We start from the raw sequence: 25,000 nt of genomic DNA on the forward strand, positions 1-25,000 counted from the left end.
GGTCAACAGTCCCTTTTGAAACAACCCAACCTCACAATGGGCCTCTGAACACCTCAAAACGGATATTATATCATCCCAAAACATATATAAGATTCCTATGGGAGGGAAGGACAGCACACATTACACCGATGTTAAGGTCTCTGCACGGGCTGACAGTTTTACAATTCATTTTAGGATTCTTCTAATGGTTTTTAAATCAATCCACGATCGTGCACCCCAATACATGTCAGACATGCTTTTTCGTTATGTACCCAGTAGGTCCCTCAGGTCCTCTGGCCTTTTAACTCTCCCAAAGCCTAGGACCAAGAGGCATGGAGAGGCAGCCTTTAGTTACTATGCCCGCAGCCTCTGGACCAGCCTGCCAGAGAATCTGAGGGGGGCTGAAACTGTGGACATATTTAAAAGAGTCTTAAAACGCATATGTTTAGCTTTGCTTTTCCTTAGGATGTTTTTTAGCCATTCAGTTTTTATTGTTAATTCTTTACATTTTTATCTTATGTTTGTTGTGTAGTAGATATTTCAGTTTGAATTATTTTTCTTCCTATAAAGCACATTGTATAGCATTCCATTTCTGAAATGTGCTGTATAAATACAGCTTGAGTTGATTGGAGGGAGGGAGGGAGGGAGGGAGGGAGGGAGGGAGGGAGGGAGGGAGGGAGGGAGTTGGTGGAAAGTGAGGGAGGGTAGAATGGGGGTGGATAGAGAAGTACTCAGTGTGAACAAACAGACCACATCCATGTCAGAACATGTTGTTGAAAGGAGGAGAGAACCAGCTGAATGAGAAGAGAGGATAACGGACAGAAAAATAGAAGAGAAGAAAGGAGGGATGGAAACAGGTATTTCACTCAGCTAGGGTCGAGAGAGTCAGAGATTAACAGACTAGGGTCACTGACCAGTGTATGTGTTAGTATGTTTACAATACAACCAGGGGTGTTGGATGGTGTGAGAAGACACACACACAGTACACACAGCACACACACAGCACACACATTACACACACAGTACACACACACATTACACACACACAGTACACACACAGTACACAAACAGTACACACACACAGTACACACACACAGTACACACACATAGTACACACACAAAACACACACAGTACAGTTACTGTTAGATCTTGATCTCAGGAGCTCAAACCATGGCTGCAGGCGAGGAACACACACCAGCAGATAGTATGAGTGAGCTTCAAAGCAGAGGAAGTCAAAGTTCCTCACACTCACACACCTGCCAGGTGGGGTTATCACTGCACACCACCAGAGGCTTTTAGGGAGATCCTGATCATAAATTACATGAAAAGTTGATAATGGATTTTCCAGGTGAACAAAAAGAGGGCCTACTCTAATTTCATGTATGTGGTAGTAGTGGTAGGTAGTAGTGGTAGTAGTGGTAGTAGTGGTAGTTGTGGTAGGGTGTAGTAGTGGTAGAAGTGGTAGTAGTGGTAGGGGGTAGTAGTGGTAGGGGGTAGAGGTGGTAGGGGGTAGTAGTGGTAGTAGTGGTAGTTGTGGTAGGGTGTAGTAGTGGTAGAAGTGGTAGTAGTGGTAGTAGTGGCAGTAGTGGTAGGGGGTAGTAGTGGTAGGTGGTAGTAGTGGTAGGGGGTAGAGGTGGTAGGGGGTAGTAGTGGTAGTAGTGGTAGGGGGTAGTAGTGGTAGTAGTGGTAGGGGGTAGTAGTGGTAGGGGGTAATAGTGGTAGGGGGTAGAGGTGGTAGGGGTAGTGGTAGTAGTGGTAGTAGTGGTAGTTGTGGTAGGGTGTAGTAGTGGTAGAAGTGGTAGTAGTGGTAGTAGTGGCAGTAGTGGTAGGGGGTAGTAGTGGTAGGGGGGAGTAGTGGTAGTAGTTGTAAGGGGTAGTAGTGGTAGGGGGGAGTAGTGGTAGTAGTTGTAAGGGGTAGTAGTGGTAGGGGGTAGTAGTGGTAGTAGTGGTAAGGGGTAGTAGTGGCAGTAGTTGTAAGGGGTAGTAGTGGTAGGGGGTAGTAGTGGTAGGGGGTAGTAGTGGCAGTAGTTGTAAGGGGTAGTAGTGGTAGGGGGTAGTAGTGGTAGGGGGTAGAGGTGGTAGGGGTAGTAGTGGCAGTAGTTGTAAGGGGTAGTAGTTGTAAGGGGTAGTAGTGGTAGTAGTAGTAAGGGGTAGCAGTGGCAGTAGTTGTAAGGGGTAGCAGTGGAAGGGGGCAGTAGTGGTAGGGGGTAGTAGTGGCAGTAGTTGTAAGGGGTAGTAGTGGTAGGGGGTAATAGTGGTAGGGGGTAGAGGTGATAGGGGGTAGTAGTGGTAGTAGTGGTAGGGGGTAATAGTGGTAGGGGGTAGAGGTGGTAGGGGTAGTAGTGGCAGTAGTTGTAAGGGGTAGTAGTGGTAGGTGGTAGTAGTGGTAGTAGTGGTAGGGGGTAGTAGTGGTAGGGGGTAGAGGTGGTAGGGGTAGTAGTGGCAGTAGTTGTAAGGGGTAGTAGTGGTAGGTGGTAGTAGTGGTAGTAGTAGTAGGGGGTAGTAGTGGTAGGGGGTAATAGTGGTAGGGGGTAGAGGTGGTAGGGGTAGTGAGTAGTAGTGGTAGTAGGGGGGAGGTGGAGAGAAGCAGAAGGAGAGGGGAGAGGTGGAGAGAAGCAGAATGAGAGGGGAGAGAAGCAGAATGAGAGGGGAGAGGTGGAGAGAAGCAGAAGGAGAGAGGGGAGGTGGAGAGAAGCGGAAGGAGAGGGGAGAGGTGGAGAGAAGCAGAATGAGAGGGGAGAGGTGGAGAGAAGCAGGAGGAGAGGGGAGAGGTGGAGAGAAGCAGGAGGAGAGGGGGAGGTGGAGAGAAGCAGGAGGAGAGGGGGGAGGTGGAGAGAAGCAGGAGGAGAGGAGGGAGGTGGAGAGAAGCAGAAGGAGAGGGGAGAGGTGGAGAGAAGCAGAATGAGAGGGGAGAGGTGGAGAGAAGTAGAATGAGAGGGGAGAGGTGGAGAGAAGCAGGAGGAGAGGGGGAGGTGGAGAGAAGCAGAATGAGAGGGGAGAGGTGGAAAGAAGCAGAATGAGAGGGGAGAGGTGGAGAGAAGCAGAATGAGAGGGGAGAGGTGGAAAGAAGCAGAATGAGAGGGGAGAGGTGGAGAGAAGCAGAATGAGAGGGGAGAGGTGGAGAGAAGCAGAATGAGAGGGGAGAGGTGGAGAGAAGCAGGAGGAGAGGGGAGAGGTGGAGAGAAGCAGGAGGAGAGGGGGAGGTGGAGAGAAGCAGAATGAGAGGGGAGAGGTGGAGAGAAGCAGAAGGAGAGAGGGGAGGTGGAGAGAAGCGGAAGGAGAGGGGAGAGGTGGAGAGAAGCAGAATGAGAGGGGAGAGGTGGAGAGAAGCAGGAGGAGAGGGGAGAGGTGGAGAGAAGCAGGAGGAGAGGGGGAGGTGGAGAGAAGCAGGAGGAGAGGGGGGAGGTGGAGAGAAGCAGGAGGAGAGGAGGGAGGTGGAGAGAAGCAGAAGGAGAGGGGAGAGGTGGAGAGAAGCAGAATGAGAGGGGAGAGGTGGAGAGAAGTAGAATGAGAGGGGAGAGGTGGAGAGAAGCAGGAGGAGAGGGGGAGGTGGAGAGAAGCAGAATGAGAGGGGAGAGGTGGAAAGAAGCAGAATGAGAGGGGAGAGGTGGAGAGAAGCAGAATGAGAGGGGAGAGGTGGAAAGAAGCAGAATGAGAGGGGAGAGGTGGAGAGAAGCAGAATGAGAGGGGAGAGGTGGAGAGAAGCAGAATGAGAGGGGAGAGGTGGAGAGAAGCAGGAGGAGAGGGGGAGGTGGAGAGAAGCAGAATGAGAGGGGAGAGGTGGAGAGAAGCAGAATGAGAGGGGAGAGGTGGAGAGAAGCAGAATGAGAGGGGAGAGGTGGAAAGAAGCAGAATGAGAGGGGAGAGGTGGAGAGAAGCAGAATGAGAGGGAGAGAGACGGAACAGAGCTTTTTATGAGCCTGTGATTATAGTTTGGCATAGTAGCACAAAGAGCAGGAGTGTTCTCGTTCAAATTCCCTATAGGAAGATTACCTAATGTAGATAGTAGATTTATGGTACAACATTGTACCTAGCATGAGGTTAGCATAAGGTTTAACCCTTACAGTTATGGTACAGGTTGGGTTCAGGAATTAAAGGTTTAACCCTTACAGTAATGGTACAGATTAGGACCTGAGTTTAAGGTTTAACCCTTACAGTAATGGTACAGATTAGGACCAGAGTTTAATGTGTAACCCTTACAGTAATGGTACAGATTAGGACCAGGGTTTAAGGTTTAACCCTTACAGTAATGGTACAGATTAGGACCAGGGTTTAAGGTTTAACCCTTACAGTAATGGTACAGATTAGGACCAGGCATTGAAGGTTTAACCCTTACAGTAATGGTACAGATTAGAACCAGAGTTTAAGGTTTAACCCTTACAGTAATGGTACAGATTAGAACCAGAGTTTAAGGTGTAACCCTTACAGAAATGGTACAGATTAGAACCAGAGTTTAAGGTTTAACCCTTACAGAAATGGTACAGATTAGAACCAGAGTTTAAGGTTTAACCCTTACAGTAATGGTACTGTGTAGTACAGTCTGGTAAATAGCAGGACCAGGCATGACTAGTGGCTGCAGGTTTCACACCATTACGATGATAATAATGCATGAGACACAGAACTGAGAGAGACTGAGGAAAACAGGACCAATCAGAGTCATCCAGAATATTCTCCCCTTTACTGATGTTTTGCTGCTAACAGAGTCACCTGTTCCAAAGACAAGAACCACAACGGGTGTCAAGAGAGACCCAGGAGTGACAGACAGGAGAGCCCTTGAGATGATGACATCAGAGGGGCTTTCAGCTTGCTATGTTTCCATTATCAAATCAAATCACATTTTATGTGTCACATGGTGACATGGTTAGCAGATGTTAATGCGAGGGTAGCGAAATGCTTGTGCTTCTAGTTCCAACAATGCAGTAATAAAACCTAAGATTACCTGGGGTACCAATGTGGTATTATGGTAGATGATAGTGGTCAACAGTCCCTTTTGAAACAACCCAACCTCACAATGGGCCTCTGAACACCTCAAAACGGATATTATATCATCCCAAAACATATATAAGATTCCTATGGGAGGGAAGGACAGCACACATTACACCGATGTTAAGGTCTCTGCACGGGCTGACAGTTTTACAATTCATTTTAGGATTCTTCTAATGGTTTTTAAATCAATCCACGATCGTGCACCCCAATACATGTCAGACATGCTTTTTCGTTATGTACCCAGTAGGTCCCTCAGGTCCTCTGGCCTTTTAACTCTCCCAAAGCCTAGGACCAAGAGGCATGGAGAGGCAGCCTTTAGTTACTATGCCCGCAGCCTCTGGACCAGCCTGCCAGAGAATCTGAGGGGGGCTGAAACTGTGGACATATTTAAAAGAGTCTTAAAACGCATATGTTTAGCTTTGCTTTTCCTTAGGATGTTTTTTAGCCATTCAGTTTTTATTGTTAATTCTTTACATTTTTATCTTATGTTTGTTGTGTAGTAGATATTTCAGTTTGAATTATTTTTCTTCCTATAAAGCACATTGTATAGCATTCCATTTCTGAAATGTGCTGTATAAATACAGCTTGAGTTGATTGGAGGGAGGGAGGGAGGGAGGGAGGGAGGGAGGGAGGGAGGGAGTTGGTGGAAAGTGAGGGAGGGTAGAATGGGGGTGGATAGAGAAGTACTCAGTGTGAACAAACAGACCACATCCATGTCAGAACATGTTGTTGAAAGGAGGAGAGAACCAGCTGAATGAGAAGAGAGGATAACGGACAGAAAAATAGAAGAGAAGAAAGGAGGGATGGAAACAGGTATTTCACTCAGCTAGGGTCGAGAGAGTCAGAGATTAACAGACTAGGGTCACTGACCAGTGTATGTGTTAGTATGTTTACAATACAACCAGGGGTGTTGGATGGTGTGAGAAGACACACACACAGTACACACAGCACACACACAGCACACACATTACACACACAGTACACACACACATTACACACACACAGTACACACACAGTACACAAACAGTACACACACACAGTACACACACACAGTACACACACATAGTACACACACAAAACACACACAGTACAGTTACTGTTAGATCTTGATCTCAGGAGCTCAAACCATGGCTGCAGGCGAGGAACACACACCAGCAGATAGTATGAGTGAGCTTCAAAGCAGAGGAAGTCAAAGTTCCTCACACTCACACACCTGCCAGGTGGGGTTATCACTGCACACCACCAGAGGCTTTTAGGGAGATCCTGATCATAAATTACATGAAAAGTTGATAATGGATTTTCCAGGTGAACAAAAAGAGGGCCTACTCTAATTTCATGTATGTGGTAGTAGTGGTAGGTAGTAGTGGTAGTAGTGGTAGTAGTGGTAGTTGTGGTAGGGTGTAGTAGTGGTAGAAGTGGTAGTAGTGGTAGGGGGTAGTAGTGGTAGGGGGTAGAGGTGGTAGGGGGTAGTAGTGGTAGTAGTGGTAGTTGTGGTAGGGTGTAGTAGTGGTAGAAGTGGTAGTAGTGGTAGTAGTGGCAGTAGTGGTAGGGGGTAGTAGTGGTAGGTGGTAGTAGTGGTAGGGGGTAGAGGTGGTAGGGGGTAGTAGTGGTAGTAGTGGTAGGGGGTAGTAGTGGTAGTAGTGGTAGGGGGTAGTAGTGGTAGGGGGTAATAGTGGTAGGGGGTAGAGGTGGTAGGGGTAGTGGTAGTAGTGGTAGTAGTGGTAGTTGTGGTAGGGTGTAGTAGTGGTAGAAGTGGTAGTAGTGGTAGTAGTGGCAGTAGTGGTAGGGGGTAGTAGTGGTAGGGGGGAGTAGTGGTAGTAGTTGTAAGGGGTAGTAGTGGTAGGGGGGAGTAGTGGTAGTAGTTGTAAGGGGTAGTAGTGGTAGGGGGTAGTAGTGGTAGTAGTGGTAAGGGGTAGTAGTGGCAGTAGTTGTAAGGGGTAGTAGTGGTAGGGGGTAGTAGTGGTAGGGGGTAGTAGTGGCAGTAGTTGTAAGGGGTAGTAGTGGTAGGGGGTAGTAGTGGTAGGGGGTAGAGGTGGTAGGGGTAGTAGTGGCAGTAGTTGTAAGGGGTAGTAGTTGTAAGGGGTAGTAGTGGTAGTAGTAGTAAGGGGTAGTAGTGGCAGTAGTTGTAAGGGGTAGCAGTGGAAGGGGGCAGTAGTGGTAGGGGGTAGTAGTGGCAGTAGTTGTAAGGGGTAGTAGTGGTAGGGGGTAATAGTGGTAGGGGGTAGAGGTGATAGGGGGTAGTAGTGGTAGTAGTGGTAGGGGGTAATAGTGGTAGGGGGTAGAGGTGGTAGGGGTAGTAGTGGCAGTAGTTGTAAGGGGTAGTAGTGGTAGGTGGTAGTAGTGGTAGTAGTGGTAGGGGGTAGTAGTGGTAGGGGGTAGAGGTGGTAGGGGTAGTAGTGGCAGTAGTTGTAAGGGGTAGTAGTGGTAGGTGGTAGTAGTGGTAGTAGTAGTAGGGGGTAGTAGTGGTAGGGGGTAATAGTGGTAGGGGGTAGAGGTGGTAGGGGTAGTGAGTAGTAGTGGTAGTAGTGGTAGTTGTGGTAGGGTGTAGTAGTGGTAGAAGTGGTAGTAGTGGTAGTAGTGGCAGTAGTGGTAGGGGGTAGTAGTGGTAGGGGGAGTAGTGGTAGTAGTTGTAAGGGGTAGTAGTGGTAGTAGTGGTAAGGGGTAGTAGTGGCAGTAGTTGTAAGGGGTAGTAGTGGTATGGGGTAGTAGTGGCAGTAGTTGTAAGGGGTAGTAGTTGTAAGGGGTAGAGGTGGTAGGGGGTAGTAGTGGTAAGGGGTAGTAGTGGTAGGGGGTAATAGTGGTAGGGGGTAGAGGTGGTAGGGGTAGTAGTGGTAGTAATGGTAGGGGATAGTAGTGGTAGTAGTGGTAGGGGATAGTAGTGGTAGTAGTGGTAGTGGTAGTAATGGTGGGGATAGTAGTGGTAGTAGTAGTAGTGGTAGTGGTAGTAATGGTAGTGGTAGTAGGGGATAGTAATGGTAGAGGTGGTAGGGGGTAGTAGTGGTAGTAGTGGTAGGTGGTAGTAGTGGTAGGGGGTAGTAGTGGTAGAGGTGGTAGGGGGTAGTAGTGGTAGTGGTAGTAGTGGTAGGTGGTAGTAGTGGTAGTAGTGGTAGGGGGTAGTAGTGGTAGTAGTGGTAGGTGGTAGTATTGGTAGGGGGTAGTAGTGGTAGTAGTGGTAGGTGGTAGTAGTGGTAGGGGGTAGTAGTGGTAGAGGTGGTAGGGGGTAGTAGTGGTAGTGGTAGTAGTGGTAGGTGGTAGTAGTGGTAGTAGTGGTAGGGGTAGTAGTGGTAGTAGTGGTAGGTGGTAGTATTGGTAGGGGGTAGTAGTGGTAGTAGTGGTAGTGGTAGTAGTGGTAGGGGGTAGTAGTGGTAGGGTGTAGTAGTGGTAGTAGTGGTAGGGGGTAGTAGTGGTAGAGGTGGTAGGGGGTAGTAGTGGTAGTGGTAGTAGTGGTAGGTGGTAGTAGTGGTAGGGGTAGTAGTGGTAGTAGTGGTAGGTGGTAGTATTGGTAGGGGGTAGTAGTGGTAGTAGTGGTAGTGGTAGTAATGGTAGTGGTAGTAGGGGATAGTAATGGTAGAGGTGGTAGGGGGTAGTAGTGGTAGTAGTGGTAGGTGGTAGTAGTGGTAGGGGGTAGTAGTGGTAGAGGTGGTAGGGGGTGGTAGTGGTAGTAGTGGTAGGTGGTAGTAGTGGTAGTAGTGGTATGGGGTAGTAGTGGTAGTAGTGGTAGGTGGTAGTATTGGTAGGGGGTAGTAGTGGTAGTAGTGGTAGTGGTAGTAGTGGTAGGGGGTAGTAGTGGTAGGGTGTAGTAGTGGTAGTAGTGGTAGTAGTGGTAGGGGGTAGTAGTGGTAGGGTGTAGTAGTGGTAGTAGTGGTAGGGGGTAGTAGTGGTAGTAGTGGTAGGTGGTAGAGCGTAGTAGTGGTAGTAGTGGTAGTAGTGGTCGGGGGTAGTAGTGGTAGGGTGTAGTAGTGGTAGTAGTGGTAGGGGGTAGTAGTGGTAGTAGTGGTAGGTGGTAGAGCGTAGTAGTGGTAGTAGTGGTAGTAGTGGTAGGGGGTAGTAGTGGTAGTAGTGGTAGGTGGTAGAGCGTAGTAGTGGTAGGTGGTAGTAGTGGTAGTAGTGGTAGGTGGTAGTAGTGGTAGTAGTGGTAGTAGTGGTAGGGGGTAATAGTGGTAGTAGTGGTAGGGGGTAGTAGTGGTAGGGGGTAGTAGTGGTAGTAGTGGTAGGGGGTAGTAGTGGTAGTAGTGGTAGGGGGTAGTAGTGGAAGTAGTGGTAGGGGGTAGTAGTGGTAGTAGTGGTAGGTGGTAGTAGTGGTAGTAGTGGTAGGGTGTAGTAGTGGTAGTAGTGGTAGGGTGTAGTAGTGGTAGTAGTGGTAGTAGTGGTAGGGTGTAGTAGTGGTAGTAGTGGTAGGGTGTAGTAGTGGTAGGGGGTAGTAGTGATAGGGTGTAGTAGTGGTAGTAGTGGTAGGTGGTAGGGGGTAGTAGTGGTAGTAGTGGTAGGGGGTAGTAGTGGTAGTAGTGGTAGTAGTGGTCGGGGGTAGTAGTGGTAGGTGGTAGTAGTGGTAGGTGGTAGTAGTGGTAGATGGTAGTAGTGGTAGTAGTGGTAGGGGGTAGTAGTGGTAGGGGGTAGTAGTGGAAGTAGTGGTAGGGGGTAGTAGTGGTAGGTGGTAGTAGTGGTAGTAGTGGTAGTAGTGGTAGGGGGTAGTAGTGGTAGTAGTGGTAGGTGGTAGTAGTGGTAGTAGTGGTAGTAGTGGTAGGTGGTAGTAGTGGTAGTAGTGGTACAGTGGGGAGAACAAGTATTTGATACACTGCCGATTTTGCATGTTTTCCTACTTACAAAGAATGTAGAGGTCTGTAATTTTTATCAAAGGTACACTTCAACTGTGAGAGACGGAATCAAAAATCCAGAAAATCACATTGTATGATTTTTAAGTAATTAATTTGCATTTTATTGCAAATTAATTACTTAAGAGGCTGTAGCAGTTTTTTAAAATGTATTTTTATTTTTATTTTTTTTCTTAAGGGGTGGATCATCTTAATATTACGGAAAGAATGTTGCTTCCATCAATGTAATTGTCTGCATCATTTCCAATCCCCCATATATTTTTGGGGTAAATATAAATATCCATATACATATACGCATGCATACATATACACATATATACATACACACATATAGACATACTTTTTTTAGAATATACCTTTATTATTCCCCGCAAACCCTACCACCCTTCCCCCAATTGGAGTAAACTAATTAACAATAACACTTAGGCTTCTACCTTCAGTTTATTTATCTAATATAAACTATTTTACAATAGTTATATTGTGTTTGTTTTTAGTCCTTCCTCTATTTCTGATGTCCATCCAGTTTGATTTCTATTTGTAACTGTGCTATTTCACAAAAGTTCTGAACCTGTATACATTTTACAGACCCCGTATGTTCTACATGTTTACCTTGCTATTAGTCCCACCCTTCAGCTCCATTCAACCCCTCCCATCCATCTCTCAACATCATCCAGTCCCACCCTTCAGCTCCATTCAACCTCTCCCATCCATCTCTCAACATCATCCAGTCCCTCCCTTCAGCTCCATTCAACCCCTCCCATCTATCTCTCAACATCATCCATTTTGGATTTCTATTGGCCATATATTGTTCAACTGTGCAGTGATGCTTCACAAAAGTATTGAACCTTTCTATTCTCATAGCTTCTATAGATTATAAATGAAAAATATATATTTTTGCTAAAATAATGATTATATTATTGATTGAATGACTATGGCTTTTCAAATCACCCAGTATTGCTATCTGCAGCGTTAGTTCTAAGCAAATGTTGCAATTCTTCAGCCTTTCCTGGACCTGTGACCAAAAACGAGCTACATATGGACAATACCAAAATAAATTATCTAATGACTCTGCCTCCTCACAGCATAATCTGCAGAGCTGGGAAGATTGTATCCCCCATATATATATAACGTTCTATTGGTTGCAAGAATTTTGTATAATAATAACAATTTAAAAAATTGAAGTTTTGAATCTGGCGTTGTTTTGCGTATCAATTCATAAACCATATGTCATGGAATGGGTACATAAAAAATCTCTTCAAAATTATTTTGCAATTTATATGGCACAGCTGTCAATTTTTTGTTCCTTAAATGAAATTGGTATGTTTTTATTTATCACACTTTTCTTTAACCATTTATGTTCTTTAATACATTGTTTAAATAATAAAGATATTTTGGAGATTATTTCCTTTCCAAACAACCGAAAGTGAGCAGGTGTAATCTGAATAAAGGGGAAAAGGCCCTTCCTGAATATAGGATGAGACATTCCTACCAATTTACTAGAGAACCAGTTTGGATTTAAGTATAACTTTTGTATGACTGAAGCCTTTAGTGAGAGGTCTAATGCTTTAATATTTAATAATTTCTGCCCTCCAAATTCATATTCGTTATATAAATAGGCCCTTTTCATTTTGTCTGGCTTGCCGTTCCAAATAAAATAGAATCTTTGGTGTAGGCAAAACCATAAGCAAATAGGTAAACTGTGATGTGACTAAAGAGTTAATCAGGGTGATTTTCCCACAAATAGACAGGTATTTTCCTTTCCATGTTAACAAGATCTTATCTATTTTTGCTAACTTTCTATAAAAATGTATTGGAGTGAGATGATTTCTTTCTTTTGGGATTTGTATACCGAGTATGTCCACGTCTCTGTCAGACCATTTAATTGGTAAACTATATGGTAATGTAAAATTAGCATTTTTTAGTGATCCAACATTTATCATAATTTGGATTTAATCCAGAGAGGATAGCAAAAGTATCAAGATCCTCTATGAGGCTGTGGAGAGATTCTAATTGTGGTTTTAAAAGAAAACATGAATCATCAGCGTACAATGACTTCTTTGTTTTTAAGCCACGGATTTCTAATCCCTTAATATTATTGTTTAATCTAATTTTAACAGCTAACATTTCGATGGCAATAATACATAGATATGCCGATAGTGGATTATTCTGTGCCTCTATGGTACAGATTTTATTGCTATCTAACTGTACTGTTAGTCCTTTAATTTCCTTTGTTAATATGGACTCTTTTGATGTGAATTGTTTTTGTTTTATAGATGAGTAGTGAATTGCATGGCCTCTAAACGCACACTTAAAAGTGTCCCACACAATAAGGGGATCAGATGTACCTATGTTATGTCTGAAAAAGTCAGTTATAAATTCTTCTGTCCTAATTTAAACAATTTATCATCTAGTAGGCTTTGATTAAATTTCCAATATCCCCGCCCACGTGGAAATTCTGTAATTTTACAGTTATAGTGGGGCAGATTACACATTACAGTTACAGTGGGGTGGAGAGACAGACAGAATACAGTTGCTGTGGGGTGGAGAGACAGATTACAGTTATAGTGAGGGGGGAGAGACAGACAGATTACAGTTATAGTGGGGCGGAGAGACAGACAGATTACAGTTATAGTGAGGGGGGAGAGACAGACAGATTACAGTCATAGTGAGGGGGGAGAGAGACAGATTACAGTTACAGTGGGGCAGAGAGACAGACAGATTACAGTTATAGTGAGGGGGGAGAGACAGACAGATTACAGTTATAGTGAGGGCGGAGAGACAGACAGATTACAGTTATAGTGGGGCGGAGAGACAGACAGATTACAGTTATAGTGAGGGCGGAGAGACAGACAGATTATAGTTACAGTGGGGCGGAGAGACAGACAGATTACAGTTACAGTTGGGTGGAGAGACAGACAGATTACAGTTACAGTGGGGCGGAGAGACAGACAGAATACAGTTACAGTGGGGCGGAGAGACAGACAGAATACAGCAGGGTCTTATCTGCAGTACGTGTGTGGTCTTATCTCCAAAGTGTGTGCGTGTGTGCGTGTGTGAGAGAGTGTAAGTGTGTGTGTGTGTGTCCGCATGCATGTGCGTTTGTGTGTCTGTGTGCGTGTGTGTGTGTATGTGTGCGTGCGTGTGCGTGTGCGTGTGTGTGTGTGTTTGTGTGTTTGTGTGCTTGAGAGGTTTTTACAGACCAGGTGGGTTGAAATGTCACCTGCTTCTCCTTTTCCGGGGGACAGCAATGTCAGAGGTCAACAAGGGCCACCGACAGACTATTTCAATACACACACACACACACACACACACACACACACACACGGTTGTGATTCCTCACCCACTGTGTCACAGGGCTGGTCTTTGTGCACGCAGAAGTCAGTCCTGCAACGAGAAGAACAATATTATAACAAGTTGAGTCCATCTGACCTCGTCCTGCAATGCTACTGTGTTGATAAGTGAGTAGGGTGAAGTTTCTCATGGATGCTGATCTGGGTCAATTTAACATTTTCCACACGTATGTTAAAGCATGTACAATACAATGTCATTTATTTAGATTCCTTCAAACATATTTTGTGTTTCTCTAATCAACACTAAGTTTCCCTTAGGGACAGATCTAGGATCAGCTTCCCCTCCCCAATCTTAACCCTAAACATTTTAATTGGGCCTATTAGTTCAATCCACCAGTTGAATCTTCACTTCCACTTCCGTTGAATTGTCACTTAGTCTCCCACTGGCATGAATTCATGACCAAGTGAAGAAAATGACTTAAGTGTAAATGTTAACTGCCATTTGCTGTCAACGTTACACCAGAATAGTGCTACATAGAGGGGTTAATGTACAATGCACCCTGACTGTGTTCTCTCTAATCTATGTACTGTAGTTCATGCTGGACAAACAGCTAGCAGCCCTCAACTCAAACATTCCACGTCTCCTTCGCTGTGGCATAGTCACACACACACGCGCGCATGCACGCACGCACGCGCGCGCACACACGCACGCACACACACACACACACACACACACACGCGCGCGCGCACGCATGCGCACGCATGCACGCACAAACAAACACACAGCTTATGTTGGTTACCATGGGGACCGGCCGACCCGTGTAAGGCCCGTTCCAGTACATGCAGGGAGACAAGGCAGGGACTCTCATTCCCACCACTGAGAACCCAAGACCCTCTTTGTCCCCACTGTTAAGCAGTGATTTGACATGGTTTACATACCAAATGGCACCCTATGCCCTACATAGTGTAGTACTTTAACCAGAGCCCTATTGGAATAGGGTGCCATTTGGAATGCAGTCATGCTGTAGAACCCCTGAGTGGAGAGTGACTTTGTAAGTAGTAGGCAAGACACAGAGAGAGAGAGACATAGTGAGGGAGAGAGGCAGAGAGACATAGAGAGGCAGAGAGAGAGAGAGAGAGAGACATAGTGAGGGAGAGAGGCAGAGAGAGAGAGAGACAGGGACACAGAGACATAGTGAGGGAGAGAGGCAGAGAGAGAGAGAGAGAGAGAGAGAGAGAGAGAGACATAGTGAGGGAGAAGAGAGAGAGAGAGACATAGTGAGGGAGAGAGGCAGAGAGAGAGAGAGACTTAGTGAGGGAGAGAGGCAGAGAGAGAGAGAGAGACAGAGAGACAGAGATACATAGTGAGGGAGAGAGGGAGAGAGACAGAGAGACAGAGAGAGAGAGAGAGAGAGAGATAGTGAGGGAGAGAGGCAGAGAGAGAGAGAGAGACATAGTGAGGGAGAGGGGCAGAGAGAGAGAGAGGCAGAGAGAGGGAGAGAGGCAGAGAGACATAGAGAGGCAGAGAGAGAGAGAGAGAGAGACATAGTGAGGGAGAGAGGCAGAGAGAGAGAGAGACAGAGACACAGAGACATAGTGAGGGAGAGAGGCAGAGAGAGAGAGAGAGAGAGAGGGAGAGAGACATAGTGAGGGAGAGAGAGAGAGAGAGAGACATAGTGAGGGAGAGAGAGAGAGAGAGAGACATAGTGAGGGAGAGCGGCAGAGAGAGAGAGAGAGAGAGACATAGTGAGGGAGAGAGGCAGAGAGAGAGAGAGAGAGAGAGAGAGAGAGAGAGAGATAGTGAGGGAGAGAGGGAGAGAGAGAGAGACAGAGAGAGAGAGAGAGAGAGAGAGAGAGAGAGAGAGATAGTGAGGGAGAGAGGCAGAGAGAGAGAGAGAGACATAGTGAGGGAGAGAGGCAGAGAGAGAGAGACATAGTGAGGGAGAGAGGTAGAGAGAGAGAGAGAGACATAGTGAGGGAGAGAGGCAGAGAGAGAGAGAGAGAGAGACAGAGAGACAGAGATACATAGTGAGGGAGAGAGGCAGAGAGAGAGAGAGAGAGAGACAGAGAGACAGAGACATAGTGAGGGAGAGAGGCAGAGAGAGACTTTAACCAAAACTGAAAGGGTACATATTGGGACGGTCTCCGAAGACGTTTAAAGATCTACCCTCCTCTACAGTTTAAATATCTACCCTCCCTCTACAGTTTAAATATCTACCCTCCTCTACAGTGTAAAGATCTACCCTCCTCTACAGTTTAAAGATCTACCCTCCTCTACAGTTTAAAGATCTGCCACACCTCTACAGTTTAAATATCTACCCTCCTCTACAGTGTAAATATCTACCCTCCTCTACAGTTTAAATATCTACCCTCCTCTACAGTTTAAATATCTACCCTCCTCTACAGTTTAAAGATCTACCCTCCTCTACAGTGTAAATATCTACCCTCCTCTACAGTTTAAATATCTACCCTCCTCTACAGTTTAAATATCTACCCTCCTCTACAGTTTAAATATCTACCCTCCTCTACAGTTTAAAGATCTACCCTCCTCTACAGTGTAAATATCTACCCTCCTCTACAGTGTAAATATCTACACTCCTCTACAGTTTAAATATCTACCCTCCTCTACAGTGTAAATATCTACCCTCCTCTACAGTGTAAATATCTACCCTCCTCTACAGTGTAAATATCTACCCTCCTCTACAGTTTAAAGATCTACCCTCCTCTACAGTTTAAATATCTACCACACCTCTACAGTTTAAATATCTACCCCACCTCTACAGTGTAAATATCTACCCTCCTCTACAGTTTAAATATCTCCTCCTCCTCTACAGTGTAAATATCTACCCTCCTCTACAGTGTAAATATCTACCCTCCTCTACAGTTTAAATATCTACCCCACCTCTACAGTGTAAATATCTACCCTCCTCTACAGTGTAAATATCTACCCTCCTCTACAGTGTAAATATCTACCCTCCTCTACAGTTTAAAGATCTGCCACACCTCTACAGTGTAAATATCTACCCTCCTCTACAGTGTAAATATCTACCCTCCTCTACAGTTTAAATATCTACCCCACCTCTACAGTGTAAATATCTACCCTCCTCTACAGTGTAAATATCTACCCTCCTCTACAGTTTAAATATCTACCCTCCTCTACAGTTTAAATATCTGCCCTTCTCTACAGTGTAAATATCTACCCTCCTCTACAGTTTAAATATCTACCCTCCTCTACAGTTTAAATATCTACCCTCCTCTACAGTTTAAATATCTGCCCTCCTCTACAGTGTAAATATCTACCCTCCTCTACAGTTTAAATATCTACCCTCCTCTACAGTTTAAATATCTGCCCTCCTCTACAGTGTAAATATCTACCCTCCTCTACAGTTTAAATATCTACCCCACCTCTACAGTGTAAATATCTACCCTCCTCTACAGTGTAAATATCTACCCTCCTCTACAGTTTAAATATCTACCCTCCTCTACAGTTTAAATATCTACCCTCCTCTACAGTTTAAATATCTGCCCTCCTCTACAGTGTAAATATCTACCCTCCTCTACAGTTTAAATATCTCTTCCTCCTCTACAGTGTAAATATCTACCCTCCTCTACAGTTTAAATATCTCCTCCTCCTCTACAGTGTAAATATCTCCTCCTCCTCTACAGTTTAAAGATCTACCCTCCTCTACAGTTTAAATATCTACCACACCTCTACAGTTTAAATATCTCCTCCTCCTCTACAGTGTAAATATCTCCTCCTCCTCTACAGTGTAAATATCTACTCCTCCTCTACAGTGTAAATATCTACTACTCCTCTACAGTTTAAATATCTACCCCACCTCTACAGTTTAAATATCTACCCTCCTCTACAGTGTAAATATCTACCCTCCTCTACAGTTTAAATATCTACCCTCCTCTACAGTTTAGAGATCTGCCCTCCTCTACAGTGTAAATATCTACCCTCCTCTACAGTTTAAATATCTGCCCTCCGCTACAGTGTAAAGATCTACCCTCCTCTACAGTGTAAAGATCTACCCTCCTCTACAGTGTAAAGATCTACCCTCCTCTACAGTGTAAATATCTACCCTCCTCTACAGTGTAAATATCTGCCCTCCTCTACAGTTTAAAGATCTACCCTCCTCTACAGTTTAAATATCTACCCTCCTCTACAGTTTAAATATCTACCCTCCTCTACAGTTTAAATATCTGCCCTCCGCTACAGTGTAAAGATCTACCCTCCTCTACAGTGTAAAGATCTACCCTCCTCTACAGTGTAAAGATCTACCCTCCTCTACAGTGTAAATATCTACCCTCCTCTACAGTGTAAATATCTGCCCTCCTCTACAGTTTAAAGATCTACCCTCCTCTACAGTGTAAATATCTACCCTCCTCTACAGTTTAGAGATCTGCCCTCCTCTACAGTGTAAATATCTACCCTCCTCTACAGTTTAAATATCTGCCCTCCTCTACAGTGTAAATATCTACCCTCCTCTGCAGTGTAAATATCTACTCCTCCTCTACAGTTTAAATATCTACTCCTCCTCTACAGTTTAAATATCTACTCCTCCTCTACAGTTTAAATATCTACCCTCCTCCAGTTTTTAAAGATCTGCCACACCTCTACAGTGTAAAGATCTACCCTCCTCTACAGTGTAAATATCTACCCTCCTCTACAGTGTAAATATGTACTCCTCCTCTACAGTTTAAATATCTACCCTCCTCTACAGTTTAAATATCTACCCTCCTCTACAGTGTAAATATCTACCCTCCTCTACAGTGTAAATATCTACTCCTCCTCTACAGTGTAAAGATCTACTCCACCTCTACAGTGTAAATATCTCCTCCTCCTCTACAGTGTAAATATCTACCCTCCTCTACAGTTTAAAGATCTGTCCTCCTCTACAGTGTAAATATCTACCCTCCTCTACAGTTTAAATATCTACCCTCCTCTACAGTTTAAAGATCTACCCTCCTCTACAGTGTAAATATCTACCCTCCTCTACAGTGTAAATATCTACCCCCTCTACAGTGTAAATATCTACTCCTCCTCTACAGTGTAAATATCTACTCCTCCTCTACAGTTTAAATATCTACCCTCCTCTACAGTTTAAATATCTACCCTCCTCTACAGTGTAAATATCTACCCCCTCTACAGTGTAAATATCTACTCCTCCTCTACAGTGTAAATATCTACTCCTCCTCTACAGTTTAAATATCTACCCTCCTCTACAGTGTAAATATCTACCCTCCTCTACAGTGTAAATATCTACCCTCCTCTACAGTTTAAAGATCTGCCCTCCTCTACAGTTTAAAGATCTACCCTCCTCTACAGTTTAAATATCTACCCTCCTCTATAGTTTAAATATCTACTCCACCTCTACAGTGTAAATATCTGCCCCTCCTCTACAGTTTAAAGATCTACTCCTCCTCTACAGTGTAAATATCTACCCTCCTCTACAGTTTAAATATCTACCCTCCTCTATAGTTTAAATATCTACCACACCTCTACAGTGTAAAGATCTACCCTCCTCTACAGTGTAAATATCTACCCTCCTCTACAGTTTAAAGATCTACCCTCCTCTACAGTTTAAAGATCTGCCCTCCTCTACAGTTTAAAGATCTGCCCTCCTCTACAGTTTAAAGATCTGCCCTCCTCTACAGTTTAAAGATCTACCCTCCTCTACAGTGTAAATATCTACCCTCCTCTACAGTGTAAATATCTACCCTCCTCTACAGTGTAAATATCTACCCTCCTCTACAGTTTAAATATCTACCCTCCTCTACAGTTTAAAGATCTACCCACCTCTACAGTTTAAAGATCTGCCCTCCTCTACAGTTTAAATATCTACCCTCCTCTACAGTTTAAAGATCTGCCCTCCTCTACAGTTTAAATATCTCCTCCTCCTCTACAGTGTAAATATCTACTCCTCCTCTACAGTTTAAATATCTACCCTCCTCTACAGTGTAAATATCTACCCTCCTCTACAGTTTAAAGATCTACCCTCCTCTACAGTTTAAATATCTACCCTCCTCTACAGTTTAAATATCTACCCTCCTCTACAGTTTAAAGATCTACCCCACCTCTACAGTTTAAATATCTACCCTCCTCTACAGTTTAAATATCTACCCTCCTCTACAGTTTAAATATCTACCCTCCTCTACAGTTTAAATATCTACCCTCCTCTACAGTTTAAATATCTACCCTCCTCTACAGTTTAAATATCTACCCTCCTCTACAGTTTAAATATCTACCCTCCTCTACAGTGTAAATATCTACCCTCCTCTACAGTTTAAAGATCTACCCTCCTCTACAGTGTAAATATCTACCCTCCTCTACAGTTTAAATATCTACCCTCCTCTACAGTTTAAATATCTACCCTCCTCTACAGTGTAAATATCTACCCTCCTCTACAGTTTAAATATCTACCCTCCTCTACAGTGTAAATATCTACCCTCCTCTACAGTTTAAAGATCTACCCTCCTCTACAGTTTAAATATCTACCCTCCTCTACAGTTTAAAGATCTACCCTCCTCTACAGTGTAAATATCTACCCTCCTCTACAGTTTAAATATCTACCCTCCTCTACAGTTTAGAGATCTGCCCTCCTCTACAGTTTAAATATCTACTCCACCTCTACAGTTTAAAGATCTACCCCACCTCTACAGTTTAAAGATCTACCCTCCTCTACAGTGTAAATATCTACCCTCCTCTACAGTGTAAATATCTACCCTCCTCTACAGTTTAAATATCTACTCCACCTCTACAGTTTAAAGATCTACCCCACCTCTACAGTTTAAAGATCTACCCTCCTCTACAGTGTAAATATCTACCCTCCTCTACAGTGTAAATATCTACCCTCCTCTACAGTTTAAATATCTACCCTCCTCTACAGTTTAAAGATCTACCCTCCTCTACAGTGTAAATATCTACCCTCCTCTACAGTGTAAATATCTACCCTCCTCTACAGTTTAAATATCTACCCTCCTCTACAGTTTAAATATCTACCCTCCTCTACAGTTTAAATATCTACCCTCCTCTACAGTTTAAAGATCTACCCTCCTCTACAGTGTAAATATCTACCCTCCTCTACAGTTTAAAGATCTACCGCACCTCTACAGTTTAAAGATCTACCCCACCTCTACAGTTTAAAGATCTACCCTCCTCTACAGTGTAAATATCTGCCCTCCTCTACAGTTTAAATATCTACTCCACCTCTACAGTTTAAAGATCTACCACACCTCTACAGTTTAAAGATCTACCCTCCTCTACAGTGTAAATATCTACCCTCCTCTACAGTGTAAATATCTACCCTCCTCTACAGTTTAAATATCTACCCTCCTCTACAGTTTAAATATCTACCCTCCTCTACAGTTTAAATATCTACCCCACCTCTACAGTTTAAATATCTACCCTCCTCTACAGTGTAAATATCTACCCTCCTCTACAGTTTAAATATCTACCCTCCTCTACAGTTTAAATATCTACCCTCCTCTACAGTTTAAATATCTACCCTCCTCTACAGTGTAAAGATCTACCCTCCTCTACAGTGTAAATATCTACCCTCCTCTACAGTTTAAATATCTACCCTCCTCTACAGTGTAAAGATCTACCCTCCTCTACAGTGTAAATATCTACCCTCCTCTACAGTGTAAATATCTACCCTCCTCTACAGTTTAAAGATCTACCCTCCTCTACAGTGTAAAGATCTACCCTCCTCTACAGTTTAAATATCTACCCCACCTCTACAGTGTAAATATCTACCCTCCTCTACAGTTTAAAGATCTACCCTCCTCTACAGTGTAAATATCTACCCTCCTCTACAGTGTAAAGATCTACCCTCCTCTACAGTGTAAATATCTACCCTCCTCTACAGTGTAAATATCTACCCACCTCTACAGTGTAAATATCTACTCCTCCTCTACAGTGTAAATATCTACCCCACCTCTACAGTTTAAAGATCTACCCTCCTCTACAGTGTAAAGATCTACCCTCCTCTACAGTGTAAAGATCTACCCTCCTCTACAGTGTAAAGATCTACCCTCCTCTACAGTGTAAATATCTACCCTCCTCTACAGTGTAAATATCTACCCACCTCTACAGTGTAAATATCTACTCCTCCTCTACAGTGTAAATATCTACCCCACCTCTACAGTTTAAAGATCTACCCTCCTCTACAGTGTAAAGATCTACCCTCCTCTACAGTGTAAATATCTACCCTCCTCTACAGTGTAAATATCTACCCTCCTCTACAGTTTAAATATCTACCCTCCTCTACAGTTTAAATATCTACCCTCCTCTACAGTTTAAATATCTACCCTCCTCTACAGTTTAAATATCTACCCTCCTCTACAGTGTAAATATCTACTCCTCCTCTACAGTGTAAATATATACCCTCCTCTACAGTTTAAATATCTACCCTCCTCTACAGTTTAAATATCTACCCTCCTCTACAGTGTAAATATCTACTCCTCCTCTACAGTGTAAATATCTACCCTCCTCTACAGTTTAAATATCTACCCTCCTCTACAGTGTAAATATCTACCCTCCCTCTACAGTTTAAATATCTACCCTCCTCTACAGTGTAAATATCTACTCCTCCTCTACAGTGTAAATATCTACCTTCCTCTACAGTGTAAATATCTACCCTCCCTCTACAGTGTAAATATCTACCCTCCTCTACAGTGTAAATATCTACCCTCCCTCTACAGTTTAAATATCTACCCTCCTCTACAGTGTAAATATCTACCCTCCTCTACAGTTTAAATATCTACCCTCCTCTACAGTGTAAATATCTACTCCTCCTCTACAGTGTAAATATCTACCCTCCTCTACAGTTTAAATATCTACCCTCCTCTACAGTTTAAAGATCTACCCTCCTCTACAGTGTAAATATCTACCCTCCTCTACAGTTTAAATATCTACCCTCCTCTACAGTTTAAATATCTGCCCTCCTCTACAGTGTAAATATCTACCCTCCCTCTACAGTGTAAATATCTACCCTCCTCTACAGTTTAAATATCTACCCCACCTCTACAGTGTAAATATCTACCCTCCTCTACAGTTTAAATATCTACCCTCCTCTACAGTTTAAATATCTACTCCTCCTCTATAGTGGTCTGGTTAGTAAAACACTGTTAATGACCCATCTGTACGGTCCAGGTGGGTTCAAACCAGAGATGCCTTTGAACTCTGTTAACAAGCCTGAGCCAAAACACACACACACACACACACATGCACACACACACATGCACACACACACATGCACACACACACATGCACACATGCACCACACATACACATATACACACTCCCTTCATGCTAGAAGGCCAAGAGCAGCTGCTGCCTCCAACACCACAGACCCACCAAACCTCAACAGGATCTAAATCAGTCTACTGCACTTCCTCTACTTACTCTGTGTGTGTGGTGTGGTGTGTGTGTGTGATAGTGTAGTTCCTATGTTAGTAGAGTGGCAGTACAGGGGTGGGTCACTGCCATTAGTAACCCTGTGATTTGGGAGAGTGGAGGTTAATTTGAAGTCTATGACTAACAGGTGAGGAGGGAGTAGAGCGCTGTGATGTCATCCTAGGCAGACTGCTGAACTGATTCAGCCTCTTTTCTAAGTATGGAGAAGACAGAGTCACTACAGCTGTACTAGACCTCACTGACAACACTGAAGAGGAAGTTGTCCTGTGTGGCTCAGTTGGTAGAGCATGGTTCTTGCAACAACAAAGGTTGTGGGTTTGAGTCCTGCTGGGGCCACCAATACCTTATCTCACTCTGTCACACCCTCTTTCTTTCTTTCTCCCTCCCTGCGGTCTGCCACATATCCCACTAACGTCTAACAACTAGTAATGGGTTGTACTGCTGCCCTCCTGGTCTGATGGCATGGGCTGTCTCGGACTGTGAGGTAAAGTGGATTTAACAAACAGCCGGGGGGCTGACGAGCCAGCTGGAGACGCAGAACACTCGTTTGATGTGGAGAGGAGGAGAGTGAGTGACAGGGGGAGGCTGGGCGGAGGGGAGAGGGCATGGTGAGGGGGAGGCTGGGCGGAGGGGAGATGGCATGGCGAGGGGGAGGCTGGGCGGAGGGGAGAGGGCATGACGAGGGGGAGGCTGGGCGGAGGGGAAAGGGCATGGTGAGGGGAGGCTGGGCGGAGGGGAGAGGGCATGGCGAGGGGGAGGCTGGGCGGAGGGGAGAGGGCATGGCGAGGGGGAGGCTGGGCGGAGGGGAGAGGGCATGGCGAGGGGGAGGCTGGGCGGAGGGGAGAGGGCATGGTGAGGGGAGGCTGGGCGGAGGGGAGAGGGCATGGTGAGGGGAGGCTGGGCGGAGGGGAGAGGGCATGGTGAGGGGAGGCTGGGCGGAGGGGAAAGGGCATGGTGAGGGGGAGGCTGGGTAGAGGGGAGAGGGCATGGCTGGGTGGAGGGGAGAGGGCATGGTGAGGGGGAGGCTGGGCGGAGGGGAGAGGGCATGGTGCGGGGGAGGCTGGGGAGAGGGCGGAGGGGAGAGGGCATGGCGAGGGGGAGGCTGAACACAGAGATATTCTTTCCTGTTAAGATGTCTCCCGAATCCCTAGAAATGATCCAACTAGTACAGTATCAGTTACATACTGAGAGCAGATAGGCAGACATTAGACCGTCTCAGACAGATACAGGACAGTATCACATGTCATGTAATCTCCTGAGAGGCAGGTAATGAGTTGTTGGAGACGAGGAAGTCTACAGTGACAGGCGTGACATAGAGATTACCCCTCTCCTCTGAGTGTTACAGTACAGCAGACACACACATCCCAGACAGATGCCCACACACCCTGACATACACACGGCGTCTCAGCTCAGCCAGATCAGCCGTCAGTGAGAAGGGAAACCGGAGCATGAAGTGACACGCTCTAAATTTGCCCACATCTCCCTCTCCTCTCCCTCCCTTCTCCTCTCCTCTCCTCTCTGCTCCCCCCTCCAATCTCTCCTCTCTCTCCCATCTCTCCTCTCTCTCCCATCTCTCCTCTCTCTCCCCTCTCTCCTCTCTTCTCTCCTCTCTGCTCCCCCCTCCCATCTCTCCCCTCCCTCCCTTCTCCTCTCCTCTCCTCTATGCTCCCCCCTCCCATCTCTCCTCTCTCTCCCCTCCCTCCCTTCTCCTCTCCTCTCCTCTCTGCTCCCCCCTCCAATCTCTCCTCTCTCTCCCATCTCTCCTCTCTCTCCCCTCTCTCCTCTCTTCTCTCCTCTCTGCTCCCCGTTAACTACCACATGCACAATGTAGTCAACGTGTGCCAAATCTGTAAGTTGAAAACATTGTATGTTAAAAGTACTGTATTTCTAGTTGAATGGACATATGACACTGATTGAGTAAATACATTTTAAGTTGACAGAATTTTTGCCTACGTTTTTGGGCCAAGTTTGGGCCAACTAAAAATGTTATGTTCAGGTAACACCTTGACCGAAAGGTTCAGTAAAGAAGGCTGTAGAACTACTTACTTAATAATATTTAGTTGAAACAACCAGATTTGTTTTACGGTGCAGGATGACAGGATACGATCTGACAGGCTATATGAGTGCTTGTTGAAACCAAATGAAACCTTTCACCTCCCGGCCCAAATTAGAACAGGTAATAATGCCTAATTAAGAATTAGGAATGAGAGAGAGAGAGAGTGCGTGTGAGTGTGTGTGTGTGTGTGTGTGTGTGTGTGTGTGTGTGTGTGTGTGTGTGTGTGTGTGTGTGTGTGTGCGCATGCGTGCAAGAGAGATGTGCTAATGGGCTAATTGATTAAAACCACCATGGCCACGAAGAGGAGCAATTTATGCTACAGCTTTACAGACAGGAAGAATAATCAGACAGTTCCTGTGGACCAACTGTCTGACCTGAATAATGTAGGAAAAAGATAATACAATACAGCCAAGGACAGAGAGAGAAAGAGAG

General features: G+C 44.9%; 1 protein-coding gene across 4 annotated transcripts in view; it reads right to left on the reverse strand.

The window, feature by feature from the left end:
- Nucleotides 1–25,000, reverse strand: part of LOC110506177 (A disintegrin and metalloproteinase with thrombospondin motifs 17) — a 197,320-nt gene that overhangs the window by 110,820 nt on the left and 61,500 nt on the right. For all 4 annotated transcript variants that reach the window (XM_090239172.1, XM_090239170.1, XM_090239171.1 and 1 more), the window contains exon 7: nt 13,139–13,182. In XM_090239172.1, the coding sequence (XP_090095298.1) occupies nt 13,139–13,182 (44 nt within the window). The remainder of the gene's footprint in view (nt 1–13,138; nt 13,183–25,000) is intronic.

Source organism: Oncorhynchus mykiss, chromosome 6 (assembly GCF_057628025.1).
Source record: "Oncorhynchus mykiss isolate SJ-2025 chromosome 6, ASM5762802v1, whole genome shotgun sequence".
Lineage (NCBI taxonomy): Eukaryota > Metazoa > Chordata > Actinopteri > Salmoniformes > Salmonidae > Oncorhynchus > Oncorhynchus mykiss.